At 36.5% G+C, this 18,174-nt stretch overlaps 1 protein-coding gene and 1 pseudogene across 4 annotated transcripts; both read right to left on the reverse strand.

Moving 5' to 3' along the window:
• Positions 1-462: 462 nt before the first annotated feature.
• On the reverse strand, positions 463-6,125 carry LOC115960465 (rab escort protein 1-like). 4 transcript variants are annotated; one of them, XM_031079391.1, is made up of 9 exons: positions 5,320-6,122; positions 4,663-4,785; positions 4,231-4,330; positions 3,241-3,279; positions 2,891-3,143; positions 2,712-2,787; positions 1,841-2,036; positions 1,269-1,349; positions 463-960 (listed from the first exon to the last, which is right to left on the reverse strand). In XM_031079391.1, exons 1-9 carry the CDS (start codon positions 6,006-6,008, stop codon positions 931-933), a joined length of 1,587 nt encoding a protein of 528 aa, XP_030935251.1. In that variant the 5' UTR covers positions 6,009-6,122; the 3' UTR covers positions 463-930. The 4 variants fall into 4 exon arrangements, with proteins under 4 accessions (XP_030935251.1, XP_030935249.1, XP_030935250.1 ...); XM_031079389.1 differs by having other exon boundaries at positions 463-930; positions 5,320-6,119; XM_031079390.1 differs by having other exon boundaries at positions 463-930; positions 2,891-3,137; positions 5,320-6,118.
• A 5,167-nt stretch (positions 6,126-11,292) lies between these two features.
• On the reverse strand, positions 11,293-12,690 carry LOC115961652 (annotated as a pseudogene).
• Between the last annotated feature and the right edge of the window lie 5,484 nt (positions 12,691-18,174).

An 18,174-nucleotide genomic window follows, 5' to 3' on the forward strand; every position in this document is an offset into this window, starting at 1 on the left:
ACATGCTATTCATCTAAAAATTCTCTAAAAATGTACTATTCAGCAAATTTTTGCCTCAAATAGGCCCTTAACTTGCTAAATTATGGATGTCAACTGTCAACCCTCTCTACTTTGCATGTCAACATCAGCTCTATTTTCGCAATAAAATGGCAAAGCTTTTGGGTATTCGATCAAAGCTTAAGAAAATGGCTAACCCTCTCCACTTTCAAGTTAACTTGCCAACCCTCCAGCATCACCATAACATTGGGGTCCTATTCAGTTTGGTTTGCATAAGCTCTACTATTAAAATATAAAAGTGACTTGCATATATGAAATCCAATCAAATCACACTAGCAGATCCATCATGGGTCCTCAGTATTTATAAAATAAAATAAAAATCACAACTTAATGAGATTGCAAGATTTCCCCGCGCGCGCGCGGGGTGGGGGGGGGGGTTTGTGGCCCTTGTGGGGGGAAGAGAGAGATTGCAAGATAGATGAAATATTTTTACCAAACGTGTAAGAACCATGACATCCTACTAGAATTTGTATGTGCAACAGTGCCACTGACATCCTACTAGAATTTGTATGTACAACAGTGCCATGGCGGCCACTGTTGCACGGTTAAGGTAGAGTTGAATAATGGTACAACAACTTCTGAAAATGAAAGGGCAGTATCTGCCTTTTTTAATATAATGCTACAAAAATTTGTGAAAACATACGAGGCAGTAGATTGCTTAAACGTGAAGTTCTCTTTCTCAAGGCAATACACAGCACTTCAAGCCATCCACAATTCATAACTTTCCGAGCAGAGCACTGCTAAGATGGATAACACCATCTAGTCCAGTAAAGCACGTTAACTCTCTAAACTAAACTCATTATCATCCTCAGGATTCTCAGGTGAGACTGTTTCTGGAAAGAATTCTTCATCAGGATACATCTTCTGAAATAGCTACCGAAGTACCAGAACCACCACCAAATTCTAGTCAGTAACTCAACACGTGAAAATAAGCATAACCAATGCCTCAATAGATTAGACCTATGACTTGACAACTGACAGAGAAAAATAGAGATCAATCATTAAAAAATAATCTATGAAAGAAATAGTGATCTGGTTATTCAATCATTCTGTTTCATATTTCCTCCCGAACAATTGTTGCATGGGAGATGACCCAAAACAGAGTAGTTTATGCCATGAAGTAAGATGTAGTGATGTGGAGAAGTACCACAATTCATACACAGTGAAACAAAACATTGAACTTTATGAAGGTCCAACAAAAGATGAAATACCTTCAAAGCTGCATCCAAAATATTATTGTAATTGAACTTTCCATCTGGCATCGCAGTGGAGTTGATAGATTCAAATTGATCCTGGAATCAACATAAAATTCTTATCAGATACCAACGCGTGTCACCATAATGCTACACATAAACAAATCACATCCACTTGCTGGGTATCACGAAGAATCTCCACATATAAGAACTCTGAAGGGTACTCAGACCAACAAGGGTTATGTCTTATCCAATAGGTTACCTATCCACATGTTTAATTTTATGCTATATTGGGAAAATTACACAAGCACTGATTCTTACACCCTCAATCTCACACTCCATCTCATACTTGTGAGGGGAATAAGTGCCATACAAGCTAGGGCTCATTGGCTATCCTATTCCTATCCACATGTTTATGCCATGTCCTCCCAAAGGGTAATCAAAAAGAGAGTTTCAAACTAATTTAGGGTTTGGGATTTTTTTTGGGTTGTGGAGGGTGGCAAAAGAAGAGCACTTTCAGTGTACAACTATAACATCATAATAGTACAAAATAGAGTCTAAAAATGGAAAAGTTCTGATGAGAAGATCACCATGGTAAGCTCCTGAATATACAATGCTTTCCAGAGTACAGTGGGCTTTACTTCTGCTGAATTTTCACTGTGAACAGTTGTACTACTTTCAGAATGTGAGGACTTGGGTAGTGTGAGAAGAGAATCCATGGCAGCATTCAGTGACTTTATCCCTTGGTTGGCATCATGACACAAAGTACAAAAGTATAATACAAACCTGAAAGAGAGAAGGGAATAATGCCAAACGCATTTCAGGAAGGTAATGGGGACTAAGGGAATCCACATAAAATGCTAGTCACATGACATGGTAAAAAAGAGTCAATAACCACCATCAATAATATAGCCACTTTATAGCACACAGGTCTCTACAATTAGCACCAGGTATCTAACATCACACCAAATACCAACCTTTTTAAAATTAAAACAATGTAAAAATTGACATTCTTTCTAACTACATATCAATTTCACACAACCATCAACATCTTGAGAAAGAAGAACATGTTGTTCTTTTCTTTTCTTTTGCCTTTTTTTCTGTGGTGGTGGGGGGGGAGGGGGCAGGAAGCAGGATGTTGGCTGTGTAGATATTTCTGACTTTATTCAGCCCTTCATAGAATCAATTCATGTGTAGATATTTCTCCCATTGTAATTTTTTAGGCTGCTTCGTGCTTATTTTCATAAAGTAGTCTCATTTCAATATTATTATTTTTACCTATCAAAAAATAAAATAAACCTTCATTCAATGCTCACTTGCAAAATCAGGATCCCATCAACAATTAATTTAACTAGCAAACTAATTGTCTATCTTAAATATGTGCAACAGAATCAAATTCTTTTAAGCAACAAATGACAACATTAAGAACTAGTAGTTATCTTCGAATACTCATAAACTTACATGCCTGATGGACAAACAGCTAAATCGCTACCTATTTGGAGAGCTCGGATTGATGTAACCTGTTCAGGGTACAAAGCTAGAGGGAGGGGGGAAAAAGTCAGTCTCTCTTTCCCTCTTGATTTCTTATCCCCTCATTCATTCAACAAAAAACAGTAATAGCACTAGAAACTTGATCTTACATCTTGGAGGATATACCACCAGAAAATTTGATGTATCTGGCCTTAAGGAACTCCTTGTAATGCATATTCCCCGAGCAACTTTCCTTTTTTCATCTCCCAGACCTAAAATTTGACGATTTTCTCTTGGAGAATCTGTTGGAGATGAAATTAATGGCAACGGAACTACAGAGGATGGATCCAGGATTAACTGGTGGCTGAATAAATCTTGACCCGAAGATAATCTAACTCCTTTATAATGCCCAGTACACTTAAAATTTCCAGGGAAAAGATGAATTTAAAAAAGATAGACATACTAAGGTCAAATAATTTTTTTATAATGGACACAAAAAGGAAAAAAAAAAATTATGCACCTTGTCCATAAGTAGGGCAATCATTGGCATTCGCAGAACCTGCATATTAGAAGTTCATATGCAGATAAGTATCACAGCATGATAAAGTAAAAACAGAAATGCACGCGCGCGTGTGTGTGTGTGGGAAACATAAGCAACCCTCTAGATGTTGGACTAAAGTCCAATATTAACAAGAACAAAAAGGTGCAAGTCCAATAATCAGAAAGTAATCCAAAATGCTTGGAGCCAATAGCTTTTGTATTGTGGAAGAAGTAGGTTTTTCAAATTTGATTAACAGGATAACTTACAATTTGTATTTTACTCCTCAAAGTATTCCAAAATGCTAGGCACCAATTTTGGTATAGAGCATATTTTTTGTGCCTGTAATTCCAGATATAGTATTCCAATTTTTTGATAAATTTATTTAAAGGTAATTTTGGAAACTTATACCTTTCTAACCAAAAGACAAGACAATAAATGGTGTTCCCTTGAGAAGTTGGGTTTTTGAAACAAGACCAATAATTTGGGACTGAGGGAGTATTACTTATCCGAAAAATTATATATCAAATAAAAATATTTTTCAAAGTTTAACAAATACAAAACCAAAGTTTGCCTTTCTAACTATCCTCAGGTTTCATCCCTTCCCATGATATCTACTTCCAGGTTTTTCAACTACTTGCCTCACAACTTCAATTCAGAGCAAAGCAAATAGTTGACAACTCGTTTCCAAAGGCAGCAAGCAAATAGATCAAGTTCTTTCTTATAAAACGCATAATACAAACACTTCAAACCAAATAAATAAATAAAAACATTAAAATAAAAAGTACACTTGAAATAAGGTTAGACAAATATGAACATGCATGTGCCTATTTACAAGACAATGTTCTCATAATCAAAGTTCACAAGGCATTAACAAGTGTTCAGCACTCAGCAGGATGTAAAAATGGTAAGGAAGTAACAAATGATGTTGCTCCAAGAAGCTAAACCATGTATTTCTTGACTAGAACTTACATGAATGCAACCTTTGACAGCAGCACGGCGGCAAAAAGCTTGCGGTAGTTCCCCATGACCATAAATTGGATAAAGAAAAGCCCCAAATGCATTTGGAAACCTGAGGGACAAGAACTGTAAAAGCACATACTTGTGGCACCTTGCTTCTCAAAATAAAAACCAACTGAACATTCTTGGTTCAAGGATGCAAGAAAGAAAACACAATGTTCTAGTAATACATGCAAGATGAAAAGAATCCCCAAAACCATCCATTATCCAGACAAACATTACATTCTCCCTATGAACCTAGCCATAATCCAGACAAGAAACAGAGTTACCGGTCGTGGTATCAATATTACACCCATAGCAGCAAGCACCAAGAAAAATGCACTACATAAATAAAACAAACACTTAAAAACAGATTAAGTACGAAACAGAGAATATAAAAATTACCTGCCAACTGATGAGTTGTAGAGAGCCAAACGATCTATACCATCTTTTGTCTTAAGTACATCTTCACATAGCTCCACATTGTCCTGATCATAATCGGCCATGGCTATAGCATACAGAATAATCCTGAAAGGAAAGCAAAGATAGACATTCTCAGTACTTAACCACAAACTATTACCATTACTCACAGCAACAGAAATATATAAATAAATAAATAAGGTGGGGGGTTTTAAGAAAACAACTATAAATGTGACCAATCACCCTAAAAGACATCAAGTCCAAACACCACATTGCACCATTTTAGACAATCACACAGATCGGAAACAAACTACCATATCAGATAAAAACACATTTTGAGTTTCATGATGTATAATTTTTTTTACCAGCAACAATAGGTTATTTTTCTCATACTTATTTCTACACCACCAGGTTCATTTTAAACTCTTGTTCAGTAAGTTGTTGTATCATCTCAATCAAATTATCAAATGCATCAATAGAATTAGCAAAAATAATACGGCATTTCGACCATATGCATAATTTTTTAACTGAAAAGCCGAAGAGCCTTAGAGCTCAACTGGCACCTTGTGCTGTTTCCGTTCAAATCTCCTAATAAGTTAACCGAATATTAAATTTCATCCAACTTTTCAAATGATAGTGTACGATTTAATCTTTGGAGGCAACCGCATTTTCTTCAGGAACTCGACGAACGGGCTCTCCAAATCCTGCCCCGAAATCCTCTCATTCTCATTCTCACCACCACCCAAGTGTTGCTGAACAAGCTTGAACAACCTCATCAACTGGTTCTTCTCCGTCAACCCCAAGCTCTTATCCTTGAATATCGCGGCCCGAGAGTCCGGCACGTTCGTCAATCTCCCACTCGCATCGCACACGAAGCTCGATTCGATGCTCTTGAAGTCAATGTACTGGTTCGCCCCAGATTTCAGGATCAGATCGATGGACTTATCGGCGCAGAACAAAACCCTAGGTCCACACAAGTCGATGTTGAATTTTCTGGAATGTTCGTCGTCGAGGATCTCAGGGACAAAAGAGGAAATTTCGACGTGGGAGTAGAGGGGGCGAGGGGCGAGAGGTACGGGGGTGAAATCGTGGCCGTTGGATGAGGTGGAGGGAGGAGGGGCAGGATGGGAATTGAGGAAATTTGAGAGGTCGTGGAGAGAGAGAGACGCGTAGTGCGACCCGTAGGAGGAGTTCGGGTCAAGGTGGAGGACGGTTTTGCCGTTTGCGGAGGCTGCGGCGGCGATTACGGATTCCGGTAGACCTGTGCCGACGACGATCAGGTCGAATTTGGTTGGTTCGATCGGAGGGTAAGATGAAGCGTCTTCGCTCATGGTGGCGCGTGTACTTGACTCGCTCACTCGGTTGGGTTGGAAAATGCGGAGAAGATGGAGGGAAGACTTCAAATTATGGAGTAAACAACTTTTGAGTTTTCACTCAAAAAGTCAATGGACCCACAATTACAAAAAATAGCCCATTGGGTTAGAGATTGGGCTGACCCATTTAGATCCCTGGCCGGGAACGAAAGAGAAGGAAAGGATAAAAAACTTTAGTGTTGATGTAGTTCTGTACAATGCGATAAAGAAGGCCTTGTACCAACCAAATATTGGGCTTACTGACCCTTTTGTTAGGCCTAACTTTCTGGGCCAAGAGAGAACAAGCAAAAAACCCAAAATAGGTTAAGTCTTGTGGTTCTATGATACTATCATCATGGTTTAATTTGGTTTACAATTTCCTCCCTCACTAATTTTAAGAAACCTCCTACTTAAAAAACTCTCCTAAAGTCATCTCATATCACGTTGTTTCACATGATAAAAGTTTACACTCATGTAATTTGATTGAGATCAGCCTCCTAATCTTGAACACATCATATTTTCTTTTATATAGTACCCGTTTGGATTGCACTGAATTCAGCATTTACGTTTCCAGTCCTTTTTTTTTTTTTTTATCTGTGCGTGAACTATAAAATCATGTGATTTTACTGTGCAGGGGACAAAAAACACTGTTCACGCACTATTCATGCACTGTTTATGGTCCCACGACATTATTCACACATTTAAAATTATTTTGCTATAGTGTTTTTAGTTTTCAGTTTCAGCAAAAATAAATTCAATCCAAACAGACCCATAATATACTAGATTTAGTTCCATAAACAAACACAATCATTATAGATGTTTATTAATAATTATCAAATTCCATATTTAGATTTTTTTTTTTTTAAAATAGAGAAAATCATATTTTGTTACTTAAAAAAAAAAAAAAAAAAAAAAAAAAAAGAGAAGAAGAAGAAGGATGTTTTGTTACTTTTGTATACATTGTTGTGCGAGCCCGGCCCAAATGACTTTAGGAGAGTTGGACTCCCAATTAATTTGTTTTGAGTGGGCAATGAATTTCCTACTATAGTTAAATCTCTTTGAGGCCAACCCAATGTGGACACAACGAGGGAGTCACCACCTAGATTTTGCAATGGTCTAGGAACCATATATATATAGCGTCCTCTCGAGAAATGACATTTTTTTATCTTCCTACTAGAGATATGGGTTCGGAGTTTAGGTACGGCTTTAAAAAGGTGCAAGGCACTTAAAACCGCCCAACCTAGGGTTGGATTCCTCTCATTGTGTTGTATGTCTTAACCATATTAAAGGCACACTCAATATTGCATTCTGACTCACACACACACTAGCATACATCTAAGCATACAACATGGCATTAATCATCCCAAAAAGACATAATCATTCATCTATCTATCATGGTATAACATAAACCCTAGCATGTTACTATCATACATGTCATCCACCTAACATTCATCTAATACCATGTTATCATATCATATCCAAGGCATAAACAGTAAATCAAGAAAAAAACATAAACATGGGAAGATCTAAATAACATGTGATTAAGAATAATTCATCCAAACAAACATGTTTAAGTTTAAAATTAAACAAGATCATACATGTTTATGTGAATGCATAACTTATCTCACTTACCTTGCAACAACTCAACACCTATGGCATCAATGGATGAACATATGAATGCATGTTCGTGGCATTAAAGCGAGAAAATGAAAAACAAATCCTAATTTAAACATGTGAAAGGCAAATAAACAACAAACATGTGAAACAGTGAGTCAAAATCACAAATATATAAAAATAAATAAATAAATAAAGGATCTAAAACAAAAGCATCTTTATGCAAGAAAACAAGAGACAAAATCAAATAAACTAGGGTTAGGGTTTCTGGGCAGGATCATGCGCATGCATGAACAAGCCTGCATGTGCAGGTAGGATTATGCGCACGTGGAATCCTCCCCAAAAACCCTAGCAACACAGCAAATAAAGCGAGGCTTCAAAACAATAAATCTAACGTTCTAACATGCTTTTAAAACATAAAACTACATAAACCTAAATTGCATAGATATATTAAAACATATAATAACAAAAAATTAAAGCAAACAGAAAGATTAAAGCATAAAAAAAAAGAGAAAGGAAAAAGAAAGTTTAGACTAATACCTCAAACACAAAGCTTTCCAAGCTTAATTTTTTACCGTTCCCTCCAGTCAAATCTATCCACAATCAATAAGAAATGTGATTAGTAATCTTAAACTCAAATATCAAAACCAGAAAAGACCCTAATCAAAAGAAAATTGACTTAAAGATGTTTTGAGAAAAATTCCCTCTTTGATTCACTATTTGTAGTGAATCTTAGTGTTTTCTCTTAGGATTTCTGTGTGTTTTGAAAATGTACCATGTATGACTATTTATATTGTGAAAATGGGGGTTTGGAACGGCTCCTAAAAGATATGGGATTTGTTTCAAACCTCAACATTAATGCAGAAAACTTGTCTTTTTTATGTTTCTAGAACCCTACATGCACATGCAAGATCGAGTCTACGTGCGCATGCATTATGGCTGCGCGCGTAGGCTGATTCCTACGTGCATATGCCGAGGGTTTCCTTGGCTTTACTTTTCCAAAAATAGATTTATTTGCTCATTAAAAATTATATTTTTCATTTTAATATTTCTCAAGTCAATTTAACATCTAATTGGGCCCTAAACCAATCTTGGGTCTTAGAATTTCAGCATCATTAAGGAACAGGAACCTGAGTCATAAAGGGTACAAAATGTGGTATCTACAAATGCCCCTCTTTTAATTTGTGAGCTTCACTAATGGAATCAAAAGAATAAGAGACAAAACATTTTGTTTCAACATACAACTCGAGCCTAACCCACGCACACAACACACATCACGCATACATGGGGCGAGGTGCAACTCTGAAGAATTGTGTGGGATTCATATGTCTGAATTCCCACCTTTGTTACTCGGGAAATGAGCAATGACAGGTTCACTATTCCAGAATCTGTTTTGCCAAACCCACGCACACGACACACCTCATGCATACATAGGGCAGGGTGCAACTCTGAAGAGTTGCGTGGGATTAGTATTTCCCAATTCTCGCCATTGTTGCTCAAGAAATAAGCAATGACAAGTTCACTATTCCAGAACCTGTTTTGCCAATTGCAAGCAAAAGGCGAGTGACTCATTATCCTAAAGTCACTAAAAAGAAAAACAAACAAGGTCAACAACCGCAACCATCAACCAAACATACAAATGTGCTCTTACAAGCTTAAAAGGATATATATCTATGGTGTCCATCTAGGGCTCTTGCCTCAAACTTCTTTGGGTGGCTTACGCCTCTAGGTAGTACTTGTCTTCTCCATCTCTATCTCTACATGTTCTGGTGAGACTCTTGCCTCGAAGTGACCTTGGTCTCGATCTCTATCTCTACCTCTTCCATTGTGCCTACATATTCAATTCCCTTGGGATATGTGCACAATTTCTGTATTCTAATTTTGCTTGATTGGTGCGTGGCCTATGCCTGTATATTCAATTCCCGCAGGATATGTGCACAAGTTCTGTATTGTATAGGATTTGTGCCTGTATATTCAATTCCTATGGGATATGTGCAAAATTTATGTATTGTATAGGATCTATGCTTGTATATTCAATTCTCGTAGGATATGTGCATGAATTTTGTGTTCTTCCTTTCTAACTTGCTTGAGGTTTCTTGCCTGTATGTTCTATTCTCGTAGGATATGTGCACGAATTCTGTCTTGCTTGACTATTTTTTGGATGAAAGATTCATTGAGAATATTAGAGGACTCACTACTGAGAAGTGTTTTGGTGATGATTCCAACCTACCATGAAGTCTTGATGGTGTACGGTCCACTGGGGAGGGGGTAACTTTTTTCGAGATTTTTTGGTGGTGTGTTGCTCATTGGGGAAAACTTTCCTCCACTGGGGAAAAACTGAATTCTTCTTTCTTATGGCTCCTAGGGATTGATGTTGACTCCACCCTCAAGGGGGTTTTATCAACTCCATTGGGGAAATCTCATTTTGCAACTCTCGAGGGGGCTGTTTCTGTGTCTCAGACCCACAAAGGAGTCCTACTGAATTTTACTTGGGATTTGTTTGATAATATTGACTCACAAAGAAGTTTTCATAATGATTTTTGATCCACTGAGGGATGTTTTTTATGCTTTCAACCCACTGGGGATGCTTTTGACACTCTCAATCCATTGGGAATGCATTTGGTGCTTTCAATCCATTGGGGATGCTTTTTTAGGGTCTTTGTGTTCTTTGCCTATTGAGGGCATTTCCGTCATTTTTGGGGGTTTTTTTTTATTTTTTATTTTCCTTTGCACTTTTAGTCTCCTAGGAAATTCATAAGGATATTTGAATTTTTTTTTTTTTTTTTGGCTAAACTATGCGTAGTTTAGCGGGGAGGCATAAACTACATGTAGTTTAGCCATCAAGTATGTTCCCGCCTCTTCATCTTTTTTTCTCCAACGATTACCAACCGTTTCTTTTTTCATTCTGTTCATCTCCCTCACCTCTTCATATTCTCTCTAACTCCCTCTACAAAAACCTTCTGCCTCTCTTTCATTCCCTCACAATCTAACTCTCATCTTTTTCTTCAATATCACCTTCTCTCTCAAACTCTCTCATCTCACCCACTGGAATGGGGCGGTAAGGTTGGCTAAGGCTCCTCCCTTAACCTACAGATCACAGCAACATCTTTTTGAGGGCGCGAGGGCTGGATCGGTGAGTTTTTTTTCATTTTTTTTCCATTTTCAAGCTTTTCCTTTGATTTTTCGTTTTGATCTATTTTTAGGCTTGTCAATGCTTGGGTTTTGCTATGGGATGGGTTTAAATGAAAACCTGACACTTTATGAGGGGCAGGAACATGATTAGATTGAGTTTTGATTGAGGAAATCTTGAAAAAGTTGAACACCCTTCTGTGTTCGTTCTTACGTGTGCAGTGTTAAGGACATATTTTATGTAATTGACTAATTTTTTAACAAAATGCACTTTACTTATAATTTGGTAAATCTAGGATGGGTTTAAGATTTCAAGTAAAGTGCATTTGTCAAGGCCTCTCCTATTCGGTTGGCTTTACATAATCCATCTATTAACCCCTTCATATGATTCCTCTCGAAGTCAAGGAGGTCATGTCTGTCACATGGTTAAAACATCTATCTTCATTAGTACTATTAGGATCCTCAGTTAAAAAATGTCTCCTTCTTATGGCTACTTAAATTCAAGTAAGATTTTCCACATCAAGTTTTCTTTAGAATTATATCCTGTGGTTCACCTCTTGATTGCAAAGCCGCATCCTCAATAGAGAATTGCTCTCTCACATATCACGTAATTTGTCAAGAATCCTCCAGGTTACAGCTTCTGGGGCCAGCCCATTCCTTCTCATCTCTCCCACAACTTGATAAGCTTCTTTCATTAATCCCAACTTGCATGCACTGTCAATCAAAATATTATAATCAAAAATGTTTGGAGAGACCCCAATATCAAACAATTCATATAAGAAATGACAAGCTTCCTTAAATTTGCACGATCAGCAAAGCCCTTTGAGAAGGGCTGCATAAACATAATTATCATGATACTTTGATGGCCATATGACATCATCCCAAAACTTCAAGGCCTCTTCTATTCAGTTGGCTTTACATAATCCATCAATTATTATAGTACAAGTGATACTATCCGCCAAGATACCATCACTTGCCAATCTAATAAGAAACCCCATTGCTTCATTTGTTTGCTGAAGTTTAAACAAGCCATGAAGAACTGCATTATATGTCACAACTCCAGGCCTAACACCTCGTTCTGGCATTACGTGATACAAAAATTCAAAAGCTTCCTGGATTATTCCATCTTTTAATAAACCCGGTATGATAGTAGTGAAGGTCACAACATTTAGGGTACAAAATTTGCCTATTATCATATCATTTAATACCTTCAAAGCTTCTCCAATCCTCCCTATCTTGCAAAACCCATTTATAACTGTGTTCAAGGTAATGACTTTAGGCTGACACTGGTTTTGAAGCATAAAAACAAGTGTATTCAAAAGCTCAGTTAGGCTATTGATAAGACAAGGAGTTCTTAAATATATATTGAACATTCTAGTTTTGTCCACACCCTTCTTATTCAGCATATATTGGAGAAGATTCCTTGCCTTTTAGAGGTCCGATTCTTTGCAAAGACCTTCTACTAGAACCTTATATGTATACTCAGATGGTAGGTACCCAAACTCACTTCCTTCCTCCAACAACTGTTATGCCCTCATATGTATTGTACGACGCTAAACTAGGAAGAAACACCCTTTTCCTCATTATGTAAACAACCCTTGAGGCCCCATGATGAATGAGATGATGAATAAAATGTAATGTGCTATATGGGGTTTGAGAAACTAGTTAACCTGGCAATAAGAACATTGCAGGCACTCTCGCTGGGGATGCAATGAGAAGATATAAAGAGTAGAAGTGGTTAGATGGCAGCCTGCGTGAATGATGGTGTTAATGTTGAGGCAGTCTACAAGGCGAAGCGCCTTGTCAACATTGCGGTCTTTGGCACAAAGTCTATGAATCTTTTTGGTGCAGTATGACCTGTTGATGATGCTAATGTTGATGTTGATGCTGATGTTATCTTCTGGTTCTCGTGGTTCATGTTCTGGTGGTTGGTCGATATTATGAGTGAAGAGGAAAGCAAGAGGTAAGTTTATGGTCTAGGGGATCATTGGTGATGGGGCGATGAAGCGGAACATTTCTCATATGCAAACATTCCTGAACTCTAACACCACCTCAAACCCATAAACACTTTGATTCAAGGACATTGATGATCAAACACGATTAGATCAAACTACTTCACAAGGACAACCCAAATATGCTCAAAAACAAAAACCATCCATATCGAAATTGTTTCTTTTTCGGCATGGAGTTAGTTTCCAGGACGAACTCGTTGTAGTTGCCCTTGCTATTCAATTGAATGCGAAGCCAGGGGAAGCTCTTGCGGTGGCTGTGGAGGTTGGTTGAGAGTGGATGGTAGTGGTGAGTCTTTGAAGGGTGTCACTGTGAACGAGGGTTTGCTTAGACGAAGAAAGAAGAGATGGGGCGAGCAAGAGAGAGGAGAGAAGAGAGGAGAGAGAAGAAAATATTTAAAAAGTGACAGCTGCTATAGTGAACTATTGTTACTAGTTTATTTTTAAAACAAGCTTTGTCAAATGTAAAATGTTCTACCAAGCTACGTGCCAAGACCTTTTGGAGGAGAAGTTGCTGATGAAGGTGGACGGCCTATGGATTGGGGAAGACATTGTCAAAAATGTTCTAATTAAACTCATAAAATGCATTCAATTAAAAATAATAATAAAAAAAGATGCCAGAAAAGGTAGACCAAAGATCTCAGGAATAACACGACAGGACAAGACATGACTATCCACTTCAATAGCATCAAATAAAAACAAGAAACATTCCTCAAAAAAAAAAAAACACAAGGAACATTGAAAGAGGACACGGGGGTGGGATATCAGTATAGTTCACATGCCTAGTACAACGGAATTATATTTTTCATCTAGGTGAATTCTAGATAAAATCCATTAAAATCAAAAGCACAATCATACCATTACTATTACAATAGGCTGATCACTTGGCTCACAAATTATGATAGGTTGACAAAAACCTAACCTCGTGAGTTGCAAGCTGTTGAGTTTGCAAAGGAAAGCTGAAGGACCACAAGCTAAGTTGAAGCATTTGGGAATAAATACAGCAACAAGTGAGAAACACAATATATAATACAGATTTTGGCATGTAGAGACATAATATTCAAAGTGAAAAGAAGCAGAATTGGGATATATGGGTCACACGATTGAAGATTATATGTATCATTGCTGTAGTATGGAGTCCTTAACCCAGAATTATGGGTCATGTATATACCCTATTAATGGTCCCAAGTTGTGGTCAAGGGTGATAAAGAAACCATACTCCCTCCTAAAAAAATAAGACAAGGGGGTAGACATAAAAAGAAGAGAAAGAAGGAACTTGGTGAGCTAAACAATCCATATAAGATGAAGAGGAGAATTGGTCACGTTAAATGTAGCCAATGTGGGACAGGGAAAAGAATCGACAACAATCCAACTTAACAAATTATCATGCAAATACAGAAACATAAATTGAATTCCATGTAATTCCCAAAAAGTCCCAACTATTGCTAAGAGAAGAGAAAGCAGAACCCGTATTGTTTTACCCATACAACCAAATTCAAGTCACATATGGCTATATTACTGCTCCACACCAATAAGAGGCATCACCGAATTAAACTAAGCATTCATTACTGAGGTTGCCAACACAAAATGACCAAAAATTAAATGAGACAGCAAGTAAAAGAATAAAAATTACAATAGAAGTTTCAAAGCCTCACTCAAGAGATTGGAACTTGTAACTCTCCTAGGAAAAGGATTCACATACCCTATTAGAAAGGAATTAAAACAAGAAAAAATTATCCTTCAAATTCCTATGATTGTAGTAGAGGAAAATAAAGAAACATAAAAAGGGAGAAAAAGATAGCCTATTGCCAAATCAGACCCCACAGCTAAAGCTGCGTACCACAAAAATAATAATTAAAAAAAAAAAAAAAATCCTGCATTCCGTAGAAAGATAATAAGTGGCAAACCAAATTGGATATGAAACTCCCAAGTCCCAACACAAGATAACCAAATGGATGTAGAAAGCTCAAACCTTTAGTGGCATTGGCATTGACTTCGAGCATGAGCAAGCTGAAAAATGTAGAATACCAACTACACAGTTCAAGACAACTTTACATTACAAGATTTTTGTTTTCAAAATAAGAGCAAGTCTACTAAAAAGCATGTTTCATTGAGAAGCAACAAAACCAAATCAACCTTGGGTAAAGCACCACAAGCAAATGCACCACCCCATGGAATTAAATAAACCCTGATAATGCAGCCTAGGAAGCACAAAATCCTAACTCGAAAAATAAAAATCTAAATTTAAAAATAAGTGGCATTATTTAAGAAAAAAAAAATTATTACAAAGAAAGGAAAAAAATATATATAAGAGAAAATCGACAACCCCCAAAAGGTCTAGCAAGAAGGGAGAAAAAAGATCAAAAGTTAGATATAAACACAGAGGCAAAAAGGTAATATAAATAACTAAACTCAATATAAATATTACTTTTTTTTTTTTCAAAAAAACATAAATTTTTTAAGTCATAATAGTGGGAAACCTCACTCAAAATCAGGGATGGAGCTATTCTTGGACCTGGGGGGCAAGCCCCCCCCCCCCCCCCAAGATTTTCAAAAAAAAAAATTAGTGTATATATAATATATTAGTTTTAGCAATTTGTTTCAATAAAATTGCGCTTTGCCCCCCTTAACAATATTATTGATATTTTTAAATGCTATAAAAAAATATTAGCCCAACAACAAAAATTAAGCCCAAACAACACCAAAAAAAAAAAAATCAAAGTCGGTTCTAATTAGATATCTACCCAGCCTAGGAGTAGGAAACACCCAACTTACCTCACACATATAATAAAAGGGAAAAAAGAAGGGGATTTCTAAGCCATTCAAAATAAATAAAGAAATAAATAAAAGAAGGAAAACCTAACTTACAATTGAACACAGAGGAGAGGGATTCGGCAGCTAGCGGTAGAATTAAAGGTATCCCTCCCAAGTCTCATCTCATATTGAATCCTTGTTTGGGATGACTTACTTTTAATAATGTGTTGACACTTGACACTGTGACTTGTAAAGAAAACATAAAAGAGAGCACAGAGCAACTAAGCAACTAGCGCAGGGAGTCAACCAATCAGGGACACTGGGGCCTGGGAGCCTAGGACGGAGAGACCTGAGACTCAAAGATAGAATATACTAGAGAGAAAGAGATAAAAGAGAGGTAAAAATTTGATCCAACACCCATCTTTGTCTTTAGCATTCTTTTATAAATGAAAAAGTTGCATCTGACAAACACAACACCACACGCAACAGTCAACACTTATTGCATGTTTTGTAATTTTTTTTTTTAGTTTTGTCTTTAGCAATAGTGAATAGCCTGTGATGTTTTGTGATTTTTTTTTTTTTTGTAGTTTTGTCTTTAGTGTTTTTGTCTGTTAGTTAGTTTCTTTTAAAACATTAAAGTTAGATAAATAATTAAAGAGATTATTTGTAACTTTAAAATTTATTGGTTAGTTGTTGAATATTTGTGTCCATAGTATTTGTCTATTGTGTGTAATGATTGTAGATTATTGATCATATAATAACATAATAATTTCAAATTATATTTTATTTGTAGATTATGAAAAAGTGAATACCATATTTGATTTTTTCAAAAGAAAAGTTTCAAATGATTTAGAAGTTAATACTAGTGGTGCAACATTGCCAAGCACTAATGTTGAGGAAAATTCTGATGTCCCAATTGAGGAAAATCCTGATGAACCTATTGAGGAAAATCTTAATGTCCCTATTGAGGAAAATTCTCAAACAAAATTTCAAAAGGTTGATATGAGTTCGTTGCAATTAGAACTTGATCTGGATTGTGTAAACAAATATATACTTATCATGTTGATTAATGAGATGAGATCCAGCGACGTTACATCAAGTTGGATCCATACCAGCCTCGTTTTAAAAAATTTTAAAAATCTGAGAATGGTCGAAGCTTTCAAGGTTCTTGGTATGAAGATGTTCGCTTTAAGTCATGGCTTGAATATTCTCCTAAAAAAGATGTCGTTTTTTGTCTACCATGCTTTCTCTTTCATAAGCTAACTGGGCATGATGGACAAAATGTATTCACAGTTAACGGATTTAAAAGTTGGAAGAAAGTTAGGAATGGTGAAAGTTGTTATTTTAGTCTTCATATGGGGAAAGATCTTAACTCCACTCATAGAATTGCCCATAAAGCGTGTCTAGATTTGATGAACCAGTCTTAACACATAGACAGGGTAGTGAGCAATTTCACTTCAGAACAAATTGCAAATAATCGAGTGCGATTGAAGGCTTCAATTGATGTTGTGTAACATCTTGCCTTGCAAGCTATTGTTTTTAGAGGTCGAGATGAAAGCTTTACTTCAACCAATCGGGGAAACTTTCTTACGACATTGGATTTGATGATGGGCTATAATAATAATATTGTTGAAATAATGGCAAAAGCTCCAAAAAAAGCCACCTACACATCACCTCAGATTCAAAAAGAAATTCTACATGTTATTTCAACCAAAGTGAAGAAGGCAATTAGGGAAAAAATTGGTGATGCAAAGTTTTGCATATTAGTTGATGAAGCACATGATGAGTCCATGAAAGAGCAAATGGCTGTGATTTTAAGATATGTTGATATAAATGGCTTTGTGCGAGAACGATTTTATGAGATTGTTCATGTTGTTGACACTGCAACAGTAACCCTTAAAAAGGAGATATATTATTTGTTCTCTAATTATTGCTTAGATATCCAAAACATTCAAAGGCAAGGATATGATGGTGCAAGCAAGATGCGGGGTGAGTGAAATGAATTACAAGTTTTGATTTTGAATGATTGTCCATATGCTTACTACATTCATTGTTTTGCACATCGCTTACAATTGGCATTAGTAGGAGCATTAAAAGCAGTTGTCCCTCTTAATAGATTTTTCACTAAATTGATTTTGGTTATCAATAATATTCGTGCTTCATGCAAACGTATTGAGCAATGAAAAATTGCTAGAGCTTTTGACATTGCATATTTGATTGATACTGAAGAGCTTGAGGTTGGTAAAGGACTTAATCAGATGGTAATTTTACAGCGACCTGGAGATACTCGTTGGGGTTCACATTATAAATCGGTTTCTAACTTGATAAAGTTGTTTAGTCCAACATGTGAAGTTCTACTGAAAATTATGGATGAAGGAAATTCTTCACAAAAAGTAGAAGTAAAGTCCGCTTATGAGGTATTAATTTCATTTGAATTTGTCTTCATCTTGCATTTTGTTAATAAAACTATGGGGATCATGGATAAACTTTGTCAAGCTTTACAAAACCAATCGCAAGACATTGAAATGCTACGCATTTAGTTTCATCCACTAAAAAACTTATTCAACAATTTAGAGATGAGAAATGGGATGACTTACTAGCTACCGTGATATCATCTTGTAAGGAACATGGTTTAGATG

Source organism: Quercus lobata, chromosome 9 (assembly GCF_001633185.2).
Source record: "Quercus lobata isolate SW786 chromosome 9, ValleyOak3.0 Primary Assembly, whole genome shotgun sequence".
Classification (NCBI taxonomy): Eukaryota; Viridiplantae; Streptophyta; class Magnoliopsida; order Fagales; family Fagaceae; genus Quercus; species Quercus lobata.

What these genes read in the sequence shown, in the direction of transcription:
- LOC115960465 (XM_031079389.1), bottom strand. Translation starts at nt 6,008, where the DNA reads ATGAGCGAAGACGCTTCATCTTACCCTCCGATCGAACCAACCAAATTC. An exon ending in GGTGGTATATCCTCCAAGAT is followed by an intron (nt 2,788 to 2,890) that starts GTAAGATCAAGT and finishes CCCTCCCTCTAG; the next exon opens with CTTTGTACCCTGAACAGGTT. An exon ending in ATATTCAGGAGCTTACCATG is followed by an intron (nt 1,350 to 1,840) that starts GTGATCTTCTCA and finishes TGTTGATTCCAG; the next exon opens with GATCAATTTGAATCTATCAA.